General features: G+C 40.8%; 2 protein-coding genes across 2 annotated transcripts; both read right to left on the reverse strand.

Moving 5' to 3' along the window:
• Positions 1–481: 481 nt before the first annotated feature.
• Positions 482–1,651, reverse strand: LOC110367565 (E3 ubiquitin/ISG15 ligase TRIM25). The gene is given in 2 exon segments (XM_036146865.1): positions 482–582; positions 584–1,651. Coding segments are annotated over 2 exon segments (987 nt in total). The 5' UTR covers positions 1,528–1,651; the 3' UTR covers positions 482–539.
• A 584-nt stretch (positions 1,652–2,235) lies between these two features.
• On the reverse strand, positions 2,236–24,320 carry LOC105924167 (E3 ubiquitin/ISG15 ligase TRIM25). Its single transcript, XM_036146820.1, has 3 exons — positions 23,836–24,320; positions 9,142–9,379; positions 2,236–2,252 (listed from the first exon to the last, which is right to left on the reverse strand). Exons 1-3 carry the CDS (start codon positions 24,310–24,312, stop codon positions 2,236–2,238), a joined length of 732 nt encoding a protein of 243 aa, XP_036002713.1. The 5' UTR covers positions 24,313–24,320.

Consider the following 24,320-nt stretch of genomic DNA (forward strand, 5'->3'; position numbering starts at 1 on the left):
CTCATTCGAACCAAAAGTACTGTCGTCTGTGTTCCCTTCTCTTTCTATATCCCTGTAAGCGACGGCTATTTCAACTGATCCCCCGCTCCACTCCACCTCCCAGTAATAACGTCCAGTCAGACGTGATCTACTCAGGACCTGCCATCTTCTGGTGAATCTGTCTTCATGATACAAATACCATTGGTCTTCGTTAGTCATTGTAACTTTTCTGTTACCTTCAGATAATTTCAGATATTTGTGTGCTGTGTTGGGATCCAGTGTGAGTTTTCGCGAATACTTTAAGAAGTCAGTTCTTGTTGTTGGTTCTGATTTGGACTGTGAGACATAAACGTTCATAGCCGGATCTACTTTCATGGCGGCATTCACTTTCATTGCTTCATCCACTTTCATGGCTGCATTCACTTTCATTGGTTCATCCACTTTCATGGCTGCATCCACTTTAGTGACTGGCAATGTGGTTTTTGTCTGTTCCTGTTTCAGGAAGTCCTGTAGTTTCTCTCTGAGCTCTGACACAGCTGCTGTCACATCTTCAAAGTATCTCAGAGGACGAAAATTGACGCTGGGTGAGTGTGTAGACTCACTGAGTGCTGACAGTGAGGGGTAGTTGAGGAGAAACTGGTTGTGATCCTCTGTGACTGAGAGCTGCTTCAGCTCAGCGTCTTTCCTCTCCAGCTCAGTGATCTCCTGCTCCAGCTTCTCCTGAAGCTCTTTGACTCGACTCCTTTCAGTTTCCTGCTGGGATCTGATCTGCTGCTTCACATCAGAGCTTCTTTTCTGGATGAGACGGATCATCTCAGTGAAGATCTTCTCACTGTCCTCCACTGCTTTATCAGCAGAGACATTGATGGCCTCCACCTCCTGTTGAAGCAGCTTCACATCTTTCTCTTGGTCCTGGATTCTCTGCTGGATTTGTTGTCGTCTCACCTGGAGCTCCTTCTGCTTCTCAGCCCTTTCTGCTGCAGCTGGGACTGTTTCATGGCCTTTATGTTCATCCATAGTGCAGAGATAACAGATACACTGCTGATCAGTACGACAGAAGATCTTCATCACCTCATCATGACGAGAGCAGATGTTCTCCTGGAGGTTTTTGGACGGATTCACCAGCTTGTGTTTCTTCAGTCCAGGGACATCATGGTGAGGTTGGAGGTGATTTTCACAGTATGAAACCAAGCAGAACATACAGGACTTAGCAGCTTTCATCTTCCTCCCAGTGCAGATATCACAGGCCACATCTTCAGATTCAGCATAGCAGAGATCAGCTGGAGCAGCTTGGAGTCCAGTCTTCTTCAGATCCTCCACCAACTCTGCTAACATGGTGTTTTTCATCAAAACAGGCCTCGGTTTGAACGTCTGTCTACACTGAGGGCAGCTGTGGCTTTGTTTCCTGTCCTCATCGTCCCAAAAGTTTCCAATACAGTTCATGCAGTAATTGTGTCCACAGGGGATAGTCACCGGAGTCTTCAGGAGATCCAAACAAATGGAACAGGAGAATTTCACAGAATCCATCTGATATCCTTGCTCTGCCATTTCTTTGGCAAACAGCTGCTGAATGATAGGTTTCCTTTCCTCTGAAGCCAATAACTCGTTGCTTCGCAGGTCCGTAAGGTTTCAGTTCTCTGAAAGGGGAGTAACCAGGAAGAGCAAATGTTTTGTCAGAGCTAGGAAATAGTTAACCCTCTTCCCTTTTCTCAGAGAAATGGGAGGAGCAGCTTTTCCAGGAAGTATTTTGTTTGCCAATACCTCGTCAGCTTTATCTGGCATGATTATTTGTAGGCTTTTGCTGGTCTTTCTGAGTCATTTAAGTTTTATAATTTTAGTATTCATGTTTTGTGAGAAATCAGTTGATCGAAGAGAGCATGTCACTTTTCTTAGAGATATATAACTTATATTCTGTTGTATTTAACATACCATTTATGAGCGCTATTTATCTTATATTTTTCTTTTTCTTTTTGAGAAAGTCAGATGCAGAAATGTTGAGTGCAACTCTTTTTATACTTGCATTTTAAGAAGGTCTTGATGACCGCCCACATGCCACACTTTTATAACAGGGTAAAAACTTTTTTTGCAGATTGATAAAAGACCAGCAGTAGTTATCTGTCAAAGTTGGTCTTGTTTTGCATTCTCAGGAAAATACAGCCTTTCTTACAGTCGTTTTTCTATTTAATGATATAACATAAATGCAAACCATGAATGATAAACATTCTTTAGTTGACATCTAGTGTTCATTTCCTCGTACTACAGGTGATAAGAACCTGCATGGATTCAAGGGTTTGTGATCAGTCTCAACTGTGACAGCATCGTGTCCATACAGGTAGTGATGGAACCTCTGGCAGGCGAACACAATACTGAGGCACTCCTTCTCAATTTGTCCACTTTGTTTCTGTAGTAGTGAGAGCTCTTGATGTGTAAGCGACAGGCTGACTTTTCTGCGTGAAACAGCACCCCAAGCCAGTCTGACTGGAGTCACTCTGGACTGTGACAGGGTGGGTCATGTCGTAGTAATGTAGCACTGGCAAGGATGAGGCCAGTGACTTCAGCTCTGACACTGCCATGTCATGCTTGGGAGGCCAGTGCCATGATGTGTCTTTGTCCAACGGGTGCCACTATTGCTCACAAACACCAGACAGGTGCAACATGAACTTTACCAGATAATTAGCAAAGCCCATTAGATGCCTCACCTTTGCATCTAATGGGTTTGGCATGTTGATTATGGCATTTACTGTCTCTGCATCAGGCTTCGATTGACTAGCCGACAAGATGTGACCATGGAACCAAACCTCTGAGTGGGTCTAACATCAATTTACATGTAACGGCTACAACTCTGAACCGAATAAATTAAAAGTGATGCTGACTTGAGGAAGTACAGCTTTAATGGACATTTAAAAGAGGCCCTACGAACACAACAGCAGCTCCCCAGGCCATTGTCATACTAGAATCCTAACCTTTTTTTGTTTTTTATTTTGGAATCCTGACTTCTTTGACTGTGTTGACTGGAACACTTTTACCCCATTCCTAGCTCCTATTTTTTTTTTATTTTCAAGGCAAATGGAATGCTACATAACATAATATCATAATAAGAAGAAAGGTAAGAAGTAAAACAGCACAGCTATTAACAGTGTTTTTTTTTATGGAGCTATAACTACTGTTGTGTGGAGAAGTCTGTTTGAATGTGTAGTGAGAGCAAGGACAGTGACATAAACAGTAGACCAACATCTTATGAACATTGTTAGAGTACTTACAGGTATTGTACCCCATGTGGAAGCTAACTGGTCTGCAAACTTAGCTTGAAGTTAGTTCCACAATTATCTGTTTGCGGATTAGCGCAATCGTGCCCAACCACTGGTAGAATCTTCCAGCATTTATTTGTGTTCAAAGCAGGATTCTTCTTCCATGGCAACAAGTAAACAATGGTAAAGTAATGTTACTTGTCGCTATTCTGATTTAGATCTTTGATCCACCTCATTGCTTTGTGGACACCATTAAAAGAGTGTGAAGGAGTGGTGCATGGCGTATTGTCTTGATGGTGGTGCCTCCGTTGTCACTCTGTGAGCATAAAAGTTGTTGAGCTAGTTCAGTTTAGTTCAAATTAGTTTGTCTATCTGTTATGGGAGTTTTGGGTGGAATTCTAAACAATAGTAACTGAGTTCCCATCTTTACTAAATGACGAGACGGTAGTAATGACGTTCCAGCACTTTTATTGAGAAACAGAGCAGAGATTCACATAGTTGGAAAGTAATCGCACCCCTCGGTTCCGATGCGGTCTGCGTCTGCCCTGTCTCTGTCTGTCTCACTTTCCGGCTTCCCCTAATACTGCACCGTGGCCTTGGCTAGAGACATAACAAAGACAGTCTATCATAGACAATAATCATTCTACGCAGCATTCAGCCTTGCACTCGGCAAACAGTGGAACTTATACCCAGACATCAGGTCTCCAGGCCTCCTCTGTCCGAGTGGTGTGAGGCCATAGTGACTTCAGAATAAAAATTCTTATAACATTCCTCTCTTTTTTTTTTTTTTTGATGATGGCGTCGTCAGCATCAAGACAAAACAAGATGACCCATCACTTGAAAATGTGAACAAAGCACAGAGGAACCATTTCTGTCCGTCCGTCCGTCCGTCTTCTTCCGCTTATCCGGGGTCGGGTCGCGGGGGTAGCAGCTTCAGTAGGGAGGCCCAGACGTCCCTCTCCCCAGCCACTTGGGCCAGCTCCTCAGGAGGAATCCCAAGGCGTTCCCAGGCCAGCCGGGAGACATAGTCCCTCCAGCGTGTCCTGGGTCTTCCCCTGGGCCTCCTCCCGGTGGGACGTGCCCGGAACACCTCACCAGGGAGGCGTCCAGGAGGCATCCTGTCCAGATGCCCGAGCCACCTCAACTGGCTCCTCTCGACGTGGAGGAGCAGCGGCTCTACTCTGAGTCCTCCCCGGATGACTGAGCTCCTCATCCTATCTCTAAGGGAGAGCCCAGACACACTACGGAGAAAACTCATTTCAGCCGCTTGTATCCGGGATCTCGTTCTTTCGGTCACGACCCAAAGCTCGTGACCATAGATGAGGGTAGGAACATAGATCGACCGGTAAATCGAGAGCTTTGCCTTTTGGCTCAGCTCTCTCTTCACCACAACGGATCGGTACAGCGCCCGCTTCACAGCAGACGCTGCACCAATCCGCCTGTCGATCTCCCGCTCCATCTTCCCCTCATTCGTGAACAAGACCCCAAGATACTTGAACTCCTCCACTAGGGGCAGGACATCCTCCCCAACCCGGAGAAGGCACTCTACCCTTTTCCGGTTCAAGACCATGGTCTCGGATTTGGAGCCACTGATTTTCATCCCAGCCGCTTCGCACTCGGCTGCGAACCGCTCCAGTGAGAGCTGTAGATCACGCCCTGATGAAGCCAATAGGACCACGTCATCCGCGAATAGCAGAGACGCAATCCTAAGGCCACCAAAACGGATCCCCTCAACACCTTGGCTGCGCCTAGAAATTCTGTCCATAAAAGTTATGAACAGAATCGGTGACAAAGGGCAACCTTGGCGGAGTCCAACTCTCACCGGAAACGAGTCCGACTTACTGCCGGCAATGCGGACCAGACTCTGACACCGGTCGTACAGAGACCTGACAGCCCTTATTAAAGGGTCCGGTTTCTGTAAACTCATAAAGTGGGACCCAAAGGGTTCCCGTGTTGGAACCGAGTAGTGCTGGAACTTTTAGTACAAATCAACATGAATGCTTCATAGAGCTTTAACACACAAGATCAAAGGTTTAGCTTTCATCTACAATTTAGGGTTCATCTAATTAAGTAAGGCCTGTTTTAGGTACCTATGCGCACATTATTTTAAAATTACATTAGACTATGGTAAGCTAAACCTGTTCAGTAACCAAGGTCGAATCCGTCTACTCTGACCCACCCTGAATACCCTCCTACTCCTTTCTCCACTCACCCCTACGATGAACAGTAATCCACCACTCCAAACTTACAACACCAGGAGCAAAGGCAGGAGAGGTTCAGTGTGGGCAGGGGAACCACAGAAAAAGCTACCCCTAGGGGGTAGTAAAAACTGGCAAGGCCCCCCTCCCAGGGAGATCTGCTCTCGGCCAATCTGAGCCTGAAAACCCTGTATTGAATCCAAGTGTTATCATTACCAGCTAATATTAAAGGATCTTTAGAGCCAATCCGATCCTGGTTCTTCCTATATCAAATCAAAAGGTGCATAAACCATAGATCCTTGTGTGTCTGAAGCAAACAGTTTCCATTTTTTACCATAAAACCATATTGATCAACATGATGTAATATTAAAGTGTAGATCTCATAACACAAAAAAATCAAACATGTGAGTCAGTGGAACAGAGCAGTTAAACAAGCAGCAACAGAATATGAGAAGAGTTCTAAACGTCAAGAACGCAAAGTTAAGGAAGCCTTCAGGCCATTCAGGCACAAGGCAGAAAATAATCTAATCGCGCTTAGGGTCTCTTCAGGCAACTCCTCCCGTTGAAGAATAAGGAATCAGAGTTCTCTGGCTTCTTCATCCCCAGTCCTCTTCTTGGTTCCTCCTCGCAGGCTGGACGATTGAGCTGGATGGTAATAAGCGTTCAGTTCTGGATGGGCACTGAGCATTTTATTTTGCATTTCTCTCTAATAAAACACTTTGTGAAGATGGTCTGCAGACACGAGTCCTTGTTTCCACTGGAGAACAGAAACAAGGTGTAATTAGTGTTCTTATCAAAAAAAACCATTCATGTGTCATTTATTAAAACATCCTCCAAGCACTTTCACTTTCAAGATGTTTCTGTCCATAATTATTTAGCTCTCAGAATTCTGCAATTTAATTATTAGTTAAAAGAGTAATCTTTAAGTTCAAATGTATCTGCAGTAAATTCATAATAATTCTTAACAGAATGCTTTTAATGTGTGTCTTAACTGTTGTTGTCTGACAGTTGAACTTCTCTGCAACACAAGTTCATCAACATATTCGTTTCATGACATTTCCCGTTTTATTTTGAAAACCCAACTGAGAAAAAGAAAGCTTTTCCATGTGAAAGCCTTTTCCCTCTTTCTCTCTCTCTCTTTTTAAAAGAAAGAAAGTGAGGTGCTGTTCTGCACAGAGAAGACAAAATATTTGTACCATGCTGTTACTGTTCAAGGATGCCAAGGTTCTACAAAACAAAACAAAGCCGTGAGGAGGAGAGAACAGGAGTTTTTTGAAAACGTTCTAACATTGTTGAACAACCAAAGCTACTTAAACAAATCAGAATTAGTTCCCAAATTAATCCTAAAATAAAGTAAACCTTACATTGTGTACATTGTGATTATTTATCTATTTATCTTCTTAAACTGAGGATTGAGGACTTTGATTAAGAAGTTCTTAGATGAACGCGTCTCTGCGTTCCTATTTGTCTAGGCCTCTGCAATCTGATCTATGATCTATGTATTCTGAGTGCCTGGTCAGGAAGGGTTAAGGTTCTCTGAAGCTTTCTGTTTTCAGCAACCCTGAAAACCCAGAACCCTTTACAGTCAGTGTTAGCTGTCAGGTAACCTGTGGGACCACCTCATCGTCTCTCTGGTTCCACCAGCTGTGTCAAGTCCACAGCAGCTCATCCTGGGTGCCATGCCCCAGGGGTCTCCACACCCCCCTGTGTGGAACGTCTCTCGTTGTAAGGATCTCACCTCACTATTTAAGATGGGAGGTGTTTTGAACAGAGTTTCAAAGGAAAGGTGAAGAATAGATACCTTCCCAGGATCAGCAGAACAACATCACGTTAAAGTGACACTAAGGGGACCGGGGTTTTAACTGCATGCTATTAACACTCTTGTTTTTCTCAGAGTTATTGCTTTCAGATTAAAGGAGACGGCACCTTTCTGCCAACAGAAGACTCTGAAAAGACAGTGCTAGCAGTGCGGTAAGGAGTTATAATCCTGTTCGTGACGCCAAATTGTTATGGGAGTTTTGGGTGGAATTCTAAACAATAGTAACTGAGTTCCCATCTTTACTAAATGACGAGACGGTAGTAATGACGTTCCAGCACTTTTATTGAGAAACAGAGCAGAGATTCACATAGTTGGAAAGTAATCGCACCCCTCGGTTCCGCTGCGGTCTGCGTCTGCCCTGTCTCTGTCTGTCTCACTTTCCGGCTTCCCCTAATACTGCACCGTGGCCTTGGCTAGAGACATAACAAAGACAGTCTATCATAGACAATAATCATTCTACGCAGCATTCAGCCTTGCACTCGGCAAACAGTGGAACTTATACACAGACATCAGGTCTCCAGGCCTCCTCTGTCCGAGTGGTGTGAGGCCATAGTGACTTCAGAATAATAATTCTTATAACACTATCAAACTTTACTTAAAGCAAGCAGTGGTTCCATGTCCTAAAAGATGGACCCCAGCATGTACTGAATTAGTGAATGTGGTCTGGACTCTGTGGAGGAGAGTCATGGTTTCAGAGACGCTGTAGATAGACAGAATACCTGCTCTGTGATCCAGGTACACTCTTATTCTGGAGGAAACTGGACCTGATACTGGAGTTTTAGCTCTTCTGTGCAGATAAATGAAACTATTTGGGTCACAATGCAGGGGCGGTTCTAGACAGGGGCCAACAGGGGCCCATGCCCCTGTAGAAATGGTCCTGGCCCCTGTTATGGCCCCTGTACTGAAGACATGATAATAAATACACTTCTCATAATTATTTCCAATGGTAAAGAAACCACAACTGACTGGTCCCTTTGACCAATATTATTTTTTACCTATGCAGTTTTACACTAAAAAGAATTTAAAACTTAAGATGTTCCATGTTTAGCTTTAGCCGTATTGAGCTGGGGGAAAAGTTTTCAACTGCTAGATCAGGGGTCCGAAACCTGCAGTTCCAGAGCCACCAGTGGTTTACTTAATATTATTACACATTTAAATATTGCCATTTTATTGTTTTTTTAATTTTTTTGTTCTGTGCCCCTGTGAAAAAACACTGGCCCCACCTTGGCCCCCCTGGTAAATTTGGTCTAGAACCGCCACTGTCACAATGTAATGCCCAAGATTTCATGTCAACTCCAAATACACATTCATTGGACCCTCCTATTCTTCTGATATTTTTGTATGCTACTGCAACAGTAACTGCTTCCCCTCTTCACTTTACCTCCCAATAATAACGTCCAGTATGACTTTCTCTGCTCAGGACCTGATTATAAACAGTGAATCTGTCTGGATGATCAGGATAAAGCTGTTCTTCTTCATTTAACTTAGCTTTTCTTTCCCTCAGACAGTACCTGGTGCTTATGAGCTGTGTTTGGATCCAGAGTGATTTCACAAGAATATTTAAAGAACTCAGCTCTGGTCTTTGGTTCTGGCAGTTCTGCCAATAAAACATCCACTTCAGTGACTTTCAGTGAGATGTTTGTCCATGAGTCTCTCAAGATGTTCTGTAGTATCTCTGAGCTCTGACACAGCTGCTGTCACATCCTCAAAGTATCTCAGAGGACGAATATTGATGCTGGTTGAGTGTGTAGACTCACTGAGTGCTGACAGTGAGGGGTAGTTGAGGAGAAACTGGTTGTGATCCTCTGTGTCTGAGAGCTGCTTCAGCTCAGCATCATTCCTCTTCAGCTCAGTGATCTCCTGCTCCTGCTCCAGCTTCTCCTGAAGATCTTCTCACTGTCCTCCACTACTTTATCAGCAGAGACATTGATGGCCTCCACCTCCTGTTGAAGCAGCTTCACATCTTTCTCTTGGTCCTGGATCCTCTGCAGGATTTGTTGTCGTCTCACCTGCTGCTCCTTCTGCTTCTCAGCCCTTTCTGCTGCAGCTGGAACTGTTTCATGGCCTTTATGTTCATCCATAGTGCAGAGATAACAGATACACTGCTGATCAGTACGACAGAAGATCTTCATCCCCTCATCATGACGAGAGCAGATGTACTTTAGTCTAGCAGAAGCTTCAACAATTTTATGCTTTTTAAAAGTTAAAGAGTCATAGTGAGGTTGAAGATGTTTCTCACAATAAGAAACCAAGCAAACCAGACATGACTTGACAGCTTTAATCTTCCTTCCAGTGCAGACATCACAGGCCACATCTTCAGGTCCAGCATAGTGATGATCAGCTGGAGCAGCTTGGAGTCCAGTCTTCTTCAGATCCTCCACCAACTCTGCTAACATGATGTTTTTCACCAGGACAGGCCTCGGTGTGAACTCTTTCCTGCACTGAGGACAGCTGTGGATTCTCTTCTGATCCTCACTATCCCAGTCTTCTTTAATACAGTTCCTATAGTAGCTGTGTCCACAGGGAATAGTCACCGGATCCTTCTGTAGATCCAGACAGATGGAACAGGATAAATTACAAAAATCCATGTGAATTATTCAGAGCAGTTTGGCTTGTCAGTGCCTGCACTTTGCAGCAAAGATTTAACCAAGGCCTCGTCTGCTTGGGAGGAACGGGGATTCAAACTGTCATACTGTCAGATCTAACCTTTGCTTTAGGGAAAAGGGGAGTGGTTATAAGCTGTGTCAACAAGGAGGTGCAATATTTGCTCTTCACAGGAAGTAAAACCTGTGTTTTTTTTTTTTTTTGTTTTTTTTTTGCCAGGGTTGAAGTCTGACATGGATAGCTGGGTAGGTTATAAATAATTTATGTTCAGGAAACACTTGGCATTAGCGATGACTCTTCAAGTTTTTTTCCACTGTTGTGCAAATACACACTGTTCATTTCTCAATCCATCCTTCCATCCAGTTTCTGTCACGCTTATCCCTCATGGGGTCAAGAGGGGTGCTGGTACCTATCTCCAGCTGTCAATGGGTGAGAGGCGGGGTACACCCTGGACAGGCCGCCAGTCTGTTGCATGGCTAAAGTTATGTTGTGAAGATAACGTTTCCTATAACCATGAAAACACACTCGAATTACATCTGCAATGGTATGGTATCAAAATGCTAATGCAAGCTATGTCGATCAGTCCCATCTGTTTTGAAACACCATGTAAACGCATTACTTAAACATTCTAAATAACCATTTCAATCTGAAAAACTCACATGGAAAGAAGAGACAATAGAAGAATTTTACTGATACAATATTTTAAGACTTTGGCTCTCAGACCTCGGCAGGAAACATTCACACTGAATTATACTTTAATGTGCATAAGCAGGTGTATGAGAATAGGGATGGTTCCCCCCAGGCCTGAAACTGGTGGTGGAGTGGAGATAGACAAAGTTGGGTTAGTCCATAGAGGCTGGTTTGCGAGATGATCTACTTGAGCTCAATTGGTGGGATCCAGTAGACTGCGTGAGCGGATACCAATGCTTCACTCGGGGACCCGAAAGATAGATGTCCAACTTGGATAAACAGGTTTGCATGAACTGTCCATGATGAGCAAGCATGAAGCGACTGTGGAGAGGAAAAACTACACGGAAAGAAGAGACAATTAGAAGAATTCTATTGATACAATATTTGAAGACTTTGGCGCTCAGACCTTGGCAGGAAACATTCACGCTAAATTATACTTCAATATGCATAAGCAGGTGTATGAGAATAGCGATGTTCCCCCCCAAAAAATTGCAGAGGTCAAGGCCAGTGCGTCTGTATACCCAGAAAGCAGAGAGAAGTGAATTGATAACTAAGAACAGAGGACAACAAATGAGTAATAGAAGAGAAGTGCAGCGAAGGCGTACCAAAACAGGGCCGTTGCCACAAAGGCTTAACAAGACAGGGCCGTTGCCACGAAGGCTTACCAAAACAGGCCGTTGCCACGAAGGCTTACCAAAACAGGGCCGTTGCGCGAAGGCTTACCAAAACAGGGCCTGCGCCGCAAAGGTCTACCAAAAGTTCTGTGAGGTGAATAGGAAGATGATGATGATGAGGTGAATGCTGAGGTGCTTAGGAATGTTGATGATGATGATTTCTTGCCGATGCGGATGATTTCTTGCTGATGAGAATGATTTCTTGCTGATGCGAATGATTCTTGCGGATGATTCTTCATGGATGATGCAGATAGATAAACAAATGATCATAATGAGATGCAAGACAAGTGACAGGACACATGATAGGATGCATGATGGAATGCATGAAAGAACGCATGACAAGACGCAGGACCAGACGCGACAAGACGAGTGATCATGACAAGATGAAAAACAGGTGACAGGATGCATAATCGTATGCATAACAGGATGCATGATAGCATGCATGAAAGGGACGCATGACAAGACGCATGACAAGACGCAGGACCAGACGCGACAAACGAGTGATCATGATGAGATGCAAGACAATGACAGGACGCATGACAGGTTGCATAACGGGATGCTTGACAGCATGCATAAAAGGACACATGACAAGACGCAGGACCACACGTGACAAGACACACGAGAGAATGCATGACAGGATGCATGACAGGATACATAAAAGAATGCATGACAGGATGCATGAAAGGATACATAAAAAAGATGTGTGACAGGATGCGTGACAGGATAAAGAACAGAATGCATGACAGGATAAACTGACAACATTAGTGATGATATAAATGACAATATGAATGAAAGTATACATGATGTGATGAATGATGAGATGAATGAAGCATGGAATAGCAACCATATAGAGGGAGGAGTTACAGTGGTGTGATGATAATGATGAATTATAAAACACAAATTTGAAAGAGTGAAACATAAGGGGTATGGCGAGACATGTGAATGAGCTTCAGATCCACCACCAGTATTTGCAGTTAGATTACCTTAAAGCTGAGAGAGCATTGAGCAGCTAAGATGAATGAATGCTCAGAACAGAATGTGGGGCATGATGATTATGACCATTGGCCAAGTTGTTTGAGTGATCAGGAATCTGTGAACCAACTATTTATAAAGAACCCCCACCCAAAATCTATAGATGGCAGAATCCGTAAAATTTTAAACATATCTACAGACAGAAAGATGTTATTATAGAAAATATATTTCCGATCTATTTGAGAAGCAGACCAGACCAGAAGGAAAGGTCACAACAGCAGCTCTCAACCAGAGTATCCTTTTCAAGAAAGGAAAGAAATGAAATTAGTAAACTCGAGCTACCTGGAAATAAAAGCGTGACTTTGGCAATGATGCACCTGCGAGATTGAGGTGACCGAGCGAGGAGAGCAGCTGACGGTTGGAAATGACTGATATGGAATGAGACTAATATCTCGTGAATTCGAGAGCCTGTCTGCAGGCAGAAAGCTATCATGGAACTAGGTTGAGATCAATACCTAGAACTCAATTTTTCAGGGCTGACAGGTTTAATTTGAGAAAGGACAAACCGCAAATAGTGAAAGGAAGATCTATAAGACGAAAATGACCAGAAGATGAAGAACGGATAGAAAACGGATAACACTTCTTAAGACATAATTTATCAACCTTCTACAGAAGCACAATAGAGAGCATTCTGTCCAGCTGTCTCTCTGTGTGGTGTGGAGGCTGCAGTGCCTCCGGCTGGAAGAACGTGAGAAGAGTGGTGAAGACAGCAGAAGGGATCATCTGGGCTCCTCTCCCTTTCATCAAGGACATCTCATCACATGGTGTAGTCCCGAGCCCGTAACATCATCGGGGACCCCTCACACCCCCACCATGAACTGTTCTCCCTGTTGCCTTCTGGGAAGAGATTCCGCAGCTTCCGCTGCATGTCCACCAGGTTCTGCAAAAGCTTTTTCCCTGTTGGCATCAGACTGTTGAACTGCCGAAACTGCTGAGGCCACAAAATGGACTCTGTATCTGCTGAAGCCACAAAAGGGACTCTGAACTGCTGAAGCCGCAAAATGCTAAATGGACTCGGTACCACATTTGCAAATTTACACATTTGCACATGTGCTTTAGACTGCTGAACTGCTGAAGCCACAAATGGACTCATTTGTATATATGTACATTTACATATTTGCACATATACTCCAGACTGCTGAACTGCTGAAGCCACGAATGGACTCTGTACCGCATTCATAAACTACACAGTTTTTAATAATACTCACCTGTACACTGTGGAATCACACACTGTCTATTTTCCCTGCATGTTTACATTGTTGATTGTTTACATTTCAATTGATTACAAAAATCACCGCTGCACCTTATCCTGCAATTTACTATGATGTTCTCAAGCTGTATGCAAACGTAATTTCAAATCAAATAATGTTTGCTTAACTCATGAATGCATATGTAGCCCGGTGTAAAAGTACAGGGGTTAAAGTTAATTTGTAATACAAATAATTATTTCATTTAGTTAATTAAATAATGTAGTAATGCAAATAAACTGAAAGTAATTTAGGGGTTAAAGCAGTGAAAGGGGAAATGTTATGATTAACATAAATTCATGATAAATAGAGTGTAAATAGTTGATTAAGTAGTTACATTAAACGGAATAGTAGCTGAAGAAAGGTGTGTGGTAAACCAAACATGAATATGTGGATTTGTGTGATTGGTCCATGCTTTTTGTTTGATTGGTTGCTGTATATGTCAATCAGTGTCAACTGTTGGTAATTGGGCATGGTAAGGGAGAAAGGAAGAGCGGGGAGTGAGGGGAAGAGGAGGTGCGGAGCTAAGGAAAAAAGTTAAGAAGTAATAACGTTTGAGAAGATAACTTGTGGAGTGTTTAAGATTGTAAGAAGCCGTTGTTGAACGGGAAAGGACTGCTAGCGAGCCACGAGCGGAGAAGACGCCGTTGTTGAACGGGCAAGGACTGTTAGCGAGCCGCGAGCGGAGAAGACGCCGTTGCTGAACGGGAAGGACTGTTTCGTGCTTCCTGAGGAGGACTTTACGTCTGGTGCCGTTCACTTTCATCTTCATCTCTTCATGAACCGTTTCTCCACGAATTACTCCAGACCGTGAGTTGAATATACTGTGGGAATGCTAAGCGACGAATAGGATAAGGATTTGCTTGCCGCACCGCACCGGGAGCACACAGGCCTGCAACTTTTATAGTTTTTGTGTGCGTGTGGAGAGTGTGTGTGGGCCCATTGTTTGTTAAAGTGCAGTTAAGTATTGTATTTGTTAGGAGTTTGATAAGTACAGAGAAATCCAGCTAAAGTGTTAAGCAATCGGTAGATCAGAGACATAAGATCATTTAAGTTTTGAATAGTTTTTTGATATAGTCAATTCTATTGTTCTTATTACAAGTGTTGACTTTCTACAAGGTTTTACCAAATTTGGTGATAGTTATTGTTGTTGGTTAACTAAAAACATAAATATTCTTTGTTAAACTGACAACACAACTGTTTAGTAAAATCTTATTTAATTTATTTTTTCGAAGACTTGTCTGGGGTCAGTTCTTTAAAATAGTGTAGTGATTAAAGCCACTGCTTAATCTAACAGTGTTGTGTTTATTCATAAGGTAGTAGGCTATACAACGTTCCACACAAAACAGGTAAACCTTCGTGGTAGCTACCTTAAAATATCGAACCCAAACACCCCATCACTCAAGTCACAGGTGAGTTCCTTTTACCTAGGCATTTACTGAGGGTTGGGGTGCTACACATAGAATGGCCGAACACATACCAATGCTGTCATTAATCGATTAAGCTTAATTAACTCATTCCATGTTGTTTGAATGAATTTAATACTTTAACTCAGATTCTGCACTGCATTCTGATAAAACTGATGATCTTCATTGCTTAGCAGCTTTAGTTAGCCTCACCAGCCTGCAGAGAGGATCCGTAATTTAAAATAGTATCAACTATAAAACAGCACCCACAGTGATGCTCCCGGGATGTTCATCTTGAAATTAATTCTTGAACCTGAAAAAAAATTTGTCAATCTCTGAAAAACATGAGAAAGGTTGCTGTTAAAGATCGCCAGTACTCGAACCATCCCCCAACAGCCATCCCGACATCAGCTCCCAGCTAACATTCATCAGACAATACCTACAAACAAGAAACATTAAATAACTTTAACACTTATAATTGCACAACACCTGAAGTAATTGATTGGCAAAACATTGAAATGACCGATGGATTGAAAAGAGTGACAAAAGGTGGCCTGGTCAGCATAAATAAGAGGTCTGAACCCAATACAGACCAGTCAAAGCAGATGCCAAACTGCACAAAGTTGCAGCGGTTTTAATAATGATTGGTATTATTGCTGAATTTAATATGAATTTGTGAAATAAAATGGGGTAAGTATCGAATCAACCCTACAGTCTGGGTAAACTGAATGTAAATGTCATCGTAGATGCTTAATGCAAAAAGGATTTTGCCAATAGTTAGTCTTTGAATGATGAAATCAGAGATTTGAAAATGCTGAGACATCATTTGCTGAGTTACCGAGTTAAATTGGAATGATATAATTATAAAATAGAGAAGATATATGAGTAGTGTTTGAAAGAATTAAGGTAAAGGTTAATGAATGAATGAATGATATAGATGGGTAGGATAAAAATACATAAAAATAGACCATCACAAATCATACTCCAACCAGTAGGTGGCAGTAATGATTCCTGGATCTTATTGACAAAATATTCAAAGTAAAACGACTCAAAAATGCAAATTGAGTCTTTAGTCAAATTAGTCCTCATCACTCAGAAACAAAGTTTACGCTTTGCACTTTTAGTTTTTCTCCCACTGCTGGTTTTAGGTCTGTGAACACGAGATAAGGTGCCGTATTTAATAGTGTAAAACATTATAAATACAGGCCACTAATTCAATAAATTGCTTTTTATTACACAAACACTTCAGAATCAGTCTGAAACATTTTTATCAATAAGATATCTAAAAAAATGGAAGAAATATTCCATATTCTCCATTTTTTAAATGAATAGTTTATTTCAGATACATAAGAGCACCTGTGAAAAATAGATAAAATCACCACAGACAGAAAACTTTATGATCAGCATCTGAAAAAGGACCAGGCTGAAGCACACGGCTTATTAACGATAATAATCCCATTAAAAAAAGCAATTACCAAGAATATCATTAAGAAAATAGATGAATATCACAATTATTTCATGAAAATTTAATCTTTAATTATATTACACTTAAATCACCTGACAATACAAGCATTTATTATTTTGGATTTTAAGTATATCATTTAAAATCATTATTAAGGCCATTCCACAACTTAACACCAGAAGCTGAAACACATCTATTTTTATATTAGTCCGTACATATTTCAAACATATGTAATCTTCTTAAACTTCTTCATTTAAATAAATTTTGAATACAAATAGGAAGATAATTAATGTGCTATTCTAAAAGGTATAGTTTGTGAATATTCAATATCCAAAGATTTGACAGTGAAGAATTTTACAAATACTTCACTAGTTGGTTCTCAATATCCAGCATTATAAATTATAATTCAGAAAAGAGCCATAAAAAAATCCACCATTTAGATCTTAACGAACCAGAGTTTATGAATCTAACAAAGCTCCTGTTGTGGGACTAACAAATAGGTGGCAGAGTAACTTGTTTAATGGCACAAAACCAGCCACTGCAACCTGATGATATTGGTTTCCTGTGTTGTGGCAGCCCACAGAGGCAACTCATAAAGAAAGAAAAAAGTTCACACTTGTGCGTTTTCCAGTCCTTTTTACACAAAATTTCAGATGGAAACCTTTTTAAGGCATGCAGCTAAAACCTTTTTTTTTTTTTTTTTTACTTTTTATGTTTAAAAAGCTATAAAATTCTAGACAGCGGAGAAGTGAAGCCATCACATTTTTTGATCGTTGAGGGTTGTCTCACTGCGCGCTTGATTGGTTCCTGCGCGCTCAGACAGAAGGCAAAAATATCGCTACATTTAGTTTCACAGAGTTGAGCGGCAGTGTTGTCTTCTTCTGTTTTTTTCTTTCTTCTTCTCTGTCTTTGCGCGCCTCCCTTGGGGGGCTCACCCATAGACATAATATAAGAGTAGACGCGTCATTGGGCGGGTTCTGCCTATGCTGCGATGCGTCAGAGCGTCCGCCATCTTAAATGTGGCAAATCTGCAGTTACTCAGTCACTTAAACAGTATCAGAGGGACTTTAATCTCTGAATATACTTTGTATTCGTAGTATTTTTTTTTTTGTAATATTACAAGTTTATTTTCGTATCCCTTTAGCTTCATTCTCCTGAATTTATTCTCCTAAAGAATAAAAATATTTAAAATAATCTAACCTGGCCCTATTACTCCAGGAGTGAAATAATTCTGCAAACTGTGTTTATTCTGGAAATGTTCCCCCTTAATTCTCATAATATGATGTTTTTATCATAACATTATCACTTTTGTGTTTGTTTGTTTATTTTTACTTTATTGACCTTGGACTTTTTTTCCTCATATTATTAATTTTGCCTTTTTAATACTCACCCAAAATTACCTAAAGGTTCACATGTGACACGGTTTTATGAAATAATGAAGACAACAATGTTTAGATTTAACAAATTGATCCTTATATTCTTAACACATACACACACAAAAAATATATATATATATATATATATATATATATATATATATATATATATATTTTTTTTTTTTTTTTGTGTGTGTGTATTTATTGCAGCACAGGAATGAGGCATCTTCTCTGATCCACGTTCACAATAACAGAACTCAACTTTTTTCTGCCACATACAATATGGCGGTGACGTTGACGTGCGAACCTGCGCCCTATGACGCGTCTACGTATATATGTCTGTGGGCTCACCCATAGACATCATATACGTAGACGCGTCATAGGGCGCAGGTTCGCACGTCAACGTCACCGCCATATTGTATGTGGCAGAAAAAAGTCGAGTTCTGTTATTGTGAACGTGAATCAGAAAAGATGCCTCATTCCTGTGCTGCAATAAATACACACACACACACGCATATATATATATATATATATATATATATATATATATATATATATATATATATATATATATATATATAATGTGTGTGTATGTGTGTGTGTTTATGTGTTATGAATATAAGGATAAATTTGTTAAATCTAAACATTGTGGTCTTCATTATTTCATAAACCCGTGTCACAGGAGAACCTTTAGGAACAGACTTTTTGGGTGAGTATTAAAGAGGTAAAATTAATAATATGAGGAAAAAAAAGTCCTAAAGTAAAAATAAACTAACAAACACAAAAGTGATAATGTTATGAAAAAAACATCATATTATGAGAATTAAGGGGGAACATTTCCAGAATAATCACAGTTTGCAGAATTATTTCACTCCTGGAGTAATAGGGCCAGGTTAGATTATTTTAATTATTTTTATTCTTTAGGAGAATACATTCAGGAGAATGAAGCTAAAGGGATACGAAAATAAACTTGTAATATTACAAAAAAGAAATACAACGAATACAAAGTATATTCATAGATTAAAGTCCCTCTGATACTGTTTAAGTGACTGAGTAACTGCCGATTTGCCACATTTAAGATGGCGGACGCTCTGACGCATCGCAGCATAGGCAGAACCCGCCCAATGACGCGTCTACTCTTATATTATGTCTATGGGCTCACCTATTGAAAACCACTGGTCTACAAAATATCGCGTTATCAACTTTATGTGCAAATAAATCTTTTTTTTATCAAATATTTATTGTATTAGCAGATATGGTTTTATTTTAAGAATCCATTTTCCCTTGCTACCTTCTTTTTACAGCTATTTATACATTTTGTTTTTTAAAATAATCAGTTTTTTATTGCATATTTTTCCTCAGTGACCGTCAAACCGTCACAATCGGATGTGAGTGTAGTTCTAGTTTCTATTTTTCTATAATGTTTTCTATTGATGCCGCCTGGTTTATCGTTTAAAAATATACTATAATTACTTAGAAAATGTCAAAACAGCACTAATTATGTGAGTTTGGCGTGATTTTTACCTACAGTGTTTTTAGGTGATGATATGAATTCGTTCCAGTATTTTTTAGACTGAGATTTTTCTTTTTTGGCAGGCAGAAAGGACCTAAATAAGCCTGGATTGCTTTTAATGGTCGAGTTGTTGAAGTGCAAAAGGAGGAAGTCTGTATGTTTTGTTCCTGATTTGGACGACTGAGATGAACGGGAACGACGACACAATCACGGACCGTTACTTTGATTGTTTCACCTGGACCTGATCATTTTTTTGTACTTACTGTTTTTACCTGACCACTAGGGGGACTGATGCTTCAATTTTACCAGCATGAGATCCTCAAAGATCTTTTTTACTTCTCATTAATTATTTCTTTATTCTCCGTTTCAAGTTGTTCAAAAGCAACTCTTGTCATCTGTCAGTAAAAAAACAAAATATGCAACTGATTCACTTTAACTCAACCGTTAATTGATTGTGCAAAATAAAGGATATTTTATCCATCTCAAGCATCTGGTGTTTTGAAAAAATACATGAATAACATGACTGTAAACTGCTCTGCCGCAGAATGATTAAGGTGAGTATGTTGTTTTCAGGTAAAACACTGTTTTTGTTAGACACATTTGTGCTATTTTTATTTAGTTTTATAATTAAAAAAGGTTTACTTAGTTGAAATACTGCTGTGCTTCATGTAAAGTCTGCTCGAGCTTAAGGACGTTCTCCCTTCAGGATTTTCAGGTAAGGAGCAGAAATCATGGATCCATGAATTACAGCAATTCTAGGTCCTGAAGTAGAAAACAACTCCACCATCAACAGCTTTGACAGTCAGAGGTTGATGCAACGAATTAAACACCTTTAGAAGGATTTCCACAGAATCATCTTTTTAAGCACATGTAGTCCAAGATCAATTTTCCCTATGGGGAATAATAAAGTATAATCTAAATCTAAAAAGAATTCTCCAAAGGTTCTGGGTAAAGATGTTTTTTATTTTTTTCAGAGGTAAAATGTGTCTCTGGGTTGTTTTCCTTCCTCAGGTGTCTGATTAAAACAAGCTCAGGTTTGTTTCCCCCACCCTGGTGCGGTTTGGTTGGGTAAATGTGAACACTGCACCGGTTGGAGGAGGTGGTCTCGGTTCGGGTCTAAACTCCCTCTAGAGCGGCTCCTTCATGGTGTGAAAGTGAGCTAAAGTCGTTTCTTAGACAATTTTAGCGGTATACCACAAGCTTGAGCCAGACCACTTTCCGTAGCCAGGTTTGCAGTGCATTGTGGGATGCAGTAGCGTAAACAAACTGCCGTTATTTACAGCTTTTGACAGCTCCTGTGATTGGCCGGTCTAGTCAGGTGACTGCTAACCCCGGAATTGGGTGTTGTAGTTGATGTTACCATAGATTATCCCGTTTAGGCCGCTACCTCTAACAACCATTCAGGTTCCCATGCACAGTACCAGCTCCATGTTTTCCTCTATTGTCTGTGGCTTGTTGAGCTGAAGATCTGACAATAATCAGGCTGGGTGTGGTTTATGAAACTGCTCAGCTGATCCAAAAAAAACAAAAAACATGTTGAGTCACAGTTAATCCCCTAGCTGACAATGGGAGCAATTTTATTTTTGAACAGCTTCAGATTGATTTGTACATGTTTTTTTCTTCCCTTGATAGAATCAAGTTTAAAAACTACTGGTATCTATTCAGGCTATCTTCGTCTGATCATGTTTGGTTGATGATCAGACACTTGGCACAAACAGGAAATCTGTAAGCACACGTGGAAAGGTAGAAGAACACAAATGTAATGTAGATAATGTGTGTGCATTTAAATGGATATAATAGATCAGTGCTCAGCATAGCTAGACTTGATGCAAACTACTGGTCAAAGGTCTTCAGCCAAAGGCTTCTTCAGCTCTGCTGTCACTAAATGAGTAAATGGTACATTTCACACAAAAAATAAATCTTTAGATTTGAATGTAAAGACAAAATCATTACGTTCACAAATAGGTTAAGCCCATATTTGAGAACTAACTAAAACCATCTTTAAGTTCTGAATTTTATACACAAATTTTCTTTAAAAAAAATGTTATCTAAGCCATAACGACTTTTTGGGCAATAATATAAAGCTTGGGACTCAAGACTACAGACATTTGAATTGAGAAAGCTTTCTGGATGGGAAGCGAAACGTATTTAAACTTCGGAAAAAAGTCCAGTAGTTTTTTGGGTTTTTTTTTTTTTTTTTGGAGTAACACCCAAGTTTTATCATCTTGCCCAAATGCAGATTCTTTCAGTCTCTAATTCCTAAATCTAACCACAAAGGTATTCTTTTTTCTTTCATTAAAGTTGCTTTCTTTTTCCCCTCAGATGATAACAGATGTATGGCAGAGTCATTTCTCATGAATATTAGGACTCCAGCTACAGTGAGATGTCTGTCCACGTTTCTCCATGTATTTCATGTAGTTTATCTCTGCTGTCACAGTATCTCAGTTTAGAATCAGGTTTAAAATAAAGGAGTTTGACACTGACAGAAAGCAAACCTGCTATTTTATTATTTTAAGCTACAAGTAAATGTCTGATCACTGCAAAATGAAAAATACAGAAAGTAGTATTGCTTTTAATTTGATTCAAACACAAACACTGTAAAGGATAAAATCAAAAATGTATGTCCCTAACATTTAAATCAGGTTTAAAATGGACCCAAATGGATAAAAGGAAAGCAGTTTTACAACAGATCAATATGCAGTAATTCAACTAAGCCTTTGATTACATGTCATTCATTGATTAAAACCCACAAGCATCCATGGAATAGAAGCTCAAATATATGTCTACAATTTAAGTGGTTGTGTAAAACATTTTAAAATGACAAAAAGCACAGAATACAACCTTAAAAGCAAAAACATGTACATTGACATTTTCACACAGGGAATAAAATCAATAATGTGCCGCTTTTAGGTGAGACTGAAAAACATAACTGGGAAAGGAGCCAACTTAAATCTCATGGTTTAATGTTAACAACTGTATAATGTAATCTTATACCAGAGTTACTATAAAATATAATCCAAGGAATGGGCTTTTGTCAGATGTGTCACTTTATTTACAGATTTACTTGCTGCAGCATCAATTTACAAACCTGCCATTGCAAAGTTATATGATCAAAATTTTTTTGGTTTATGTGGTATTTTGAAAGTACATAACATGATTCCCTGCTTTAAAAACACCAAGAAACAAACAGCCTTTTAGCTTTGAATTAAAAAAAAAGAATTCCTGCTTACATCTTGATAAACTTCTGAGCATCTGAGTAACTTTTCATTTTTAGGGTGCAATTAAACCCAAGCTATGAACTGAGCCACTCTCCTTCACTTATCTCAGTTACTTTTTGAATTTAATGATCTCTGCTGTGGTTCCTGTGGCACGAGAAAGCCAAATCCCAGCATGTAGTGGCTCAGTGAATGTGGTTATTTCTCTGTGGAGGAGAGTCATCCCACCTCCAAAGACGCTGTAGAAAGACAGAATCCCTGCACTGTGATCCAGGTACACTCCGACTCTGGGGGAAACTGGACCTGGGATGGAGATGTGATCTCCGTCACTGTAGAATGTGTAACCTGTTGTGCTGCAGCACAAAGCCCAAGAGTTCTCATTCATACCAAAAGAACTGTCGTTTGTGTCCCCTTCTCTTTCTATATCCCTGTAGGCGACTGCTATTTCGACTGAGCTCCCGCTCCACTCCACTTCCCAGTAATAACGTCCAGTCAGACGTGATCTACTCAGGACCTGCCATCTTCTGGTGAATCTGTCTTCATCATCAGAATAACATTGGTCTTCGTTAGTCATTGTAACTTTTCTATTACCTTCAGATAATTCCAGATATTTGTGTGCTGTGTCGGGATTCAATGTGAGTTTCCGCGAATACTTTAAGAAGTCCGCTCTTGTTGTTGGTTCTTGTTCGGACTGTAAAACATCAACTTTCATAACCGGATCCACTTTCATGGCTGCATCCATCTTTGTGGCTGCATCCACTTTAGTGACTGGCAACGTGGTTTTTGTTTGTTCCTGATTCAGGATGTCCTGTAGTTTCTCCCTGAGCTCTGACACAGCTGCTGTCACATCCTCAAAGTATCTCAGAGGACGAATATTGATGCTGGATGAGTGTGTAGACTCACTGAGTGCAGACAGTGAGGGGTAGTTGAGGAGAAACTGGTTGTGATCCTCTATGTCTGAGAGCTGCTCCAGCTCAGCATCTTTCCTCTTCAGCTCTGGGATCTCCTGCTCCAGCTTCTCCTGAAGCTCTTTGACTCGACTCACTTCAGTTTCCTGCTGGGATCTGATCTGCTGCTTCACATCAGAGCTTCTTTTCTGGATGAGACGCATCATCTCAGAGAAGATCTTCTCAGTGTCTTCCACTGCTTTATCAGCAGAGACATTGATGGCCTCCACCTCCTGTTGAAGCAGCTTCACATCTTTCTCTTGGTCCTGGATTCTCTGCTGGATTTGTTCTCGTCTCACCTGGACCTGCTTCTGCTTCTCAGTCCTTTCTGCTGCAGCTGGGACTGTTTCATGGCCTTTATGTTCATCCATAGTGCAGAGATAACAGATACACTGCTGATCAGTACGACAGAAGATCTTCATCACCTCATCATGACGAGAGCAGATGTTCTGCTGGAGGTTCTTGGAGGGATTCACCAGCTTGTGCTTCTGCAGTCCAGGGACATCATGGTGAGGTTGGAGGTGATTCTCACAATATGAAACCAAGCAAACCAGACAGGACTTGACAGCTTTCCTCCTCCTCCCAGTGCAGATATCACAAGCCACATCTTCAGGTCCAGCATAGCAGAGATCAGCTGGAGCAGCTTGGAGTCCAGTCTTCTTCAGATCCTCCACCAACTCTGCTAACATGGTGTTTTTCATCAGAACAGGCCTCGGTGTGAACGTCTGTCTACACTGAGGGCAGCTGTGGCTTTGTTTCTTGTCCTCATCGTCCCAAAAGTTTCCAATACAGTTCATGCAGTAATTGTGTCCACAGGGGATAGTCACCGGAGTCTTTAGGAGATCCAGACAGATGGAGCAGGAGAATTTCACAGAATCCATCTGATAGCCTTGCTCTGCCATTTCTTCGG

Source organism: Fundulus heteroclitus, chromosome 14 (genome assembly GCF_011125445.2).
Source record: "Fundulus heteroclitus isolate FHET01 chromosome 14, MU-UCD_Fhet_4.1, whole genome shotgun sequence".
Lineage (NCBI taxonomy): Eukaryota > Metazoa > Chordata > Actinopteri > Cyprinodontiformes > Fundulidae > Fundulus > Fundulus heteroclitus.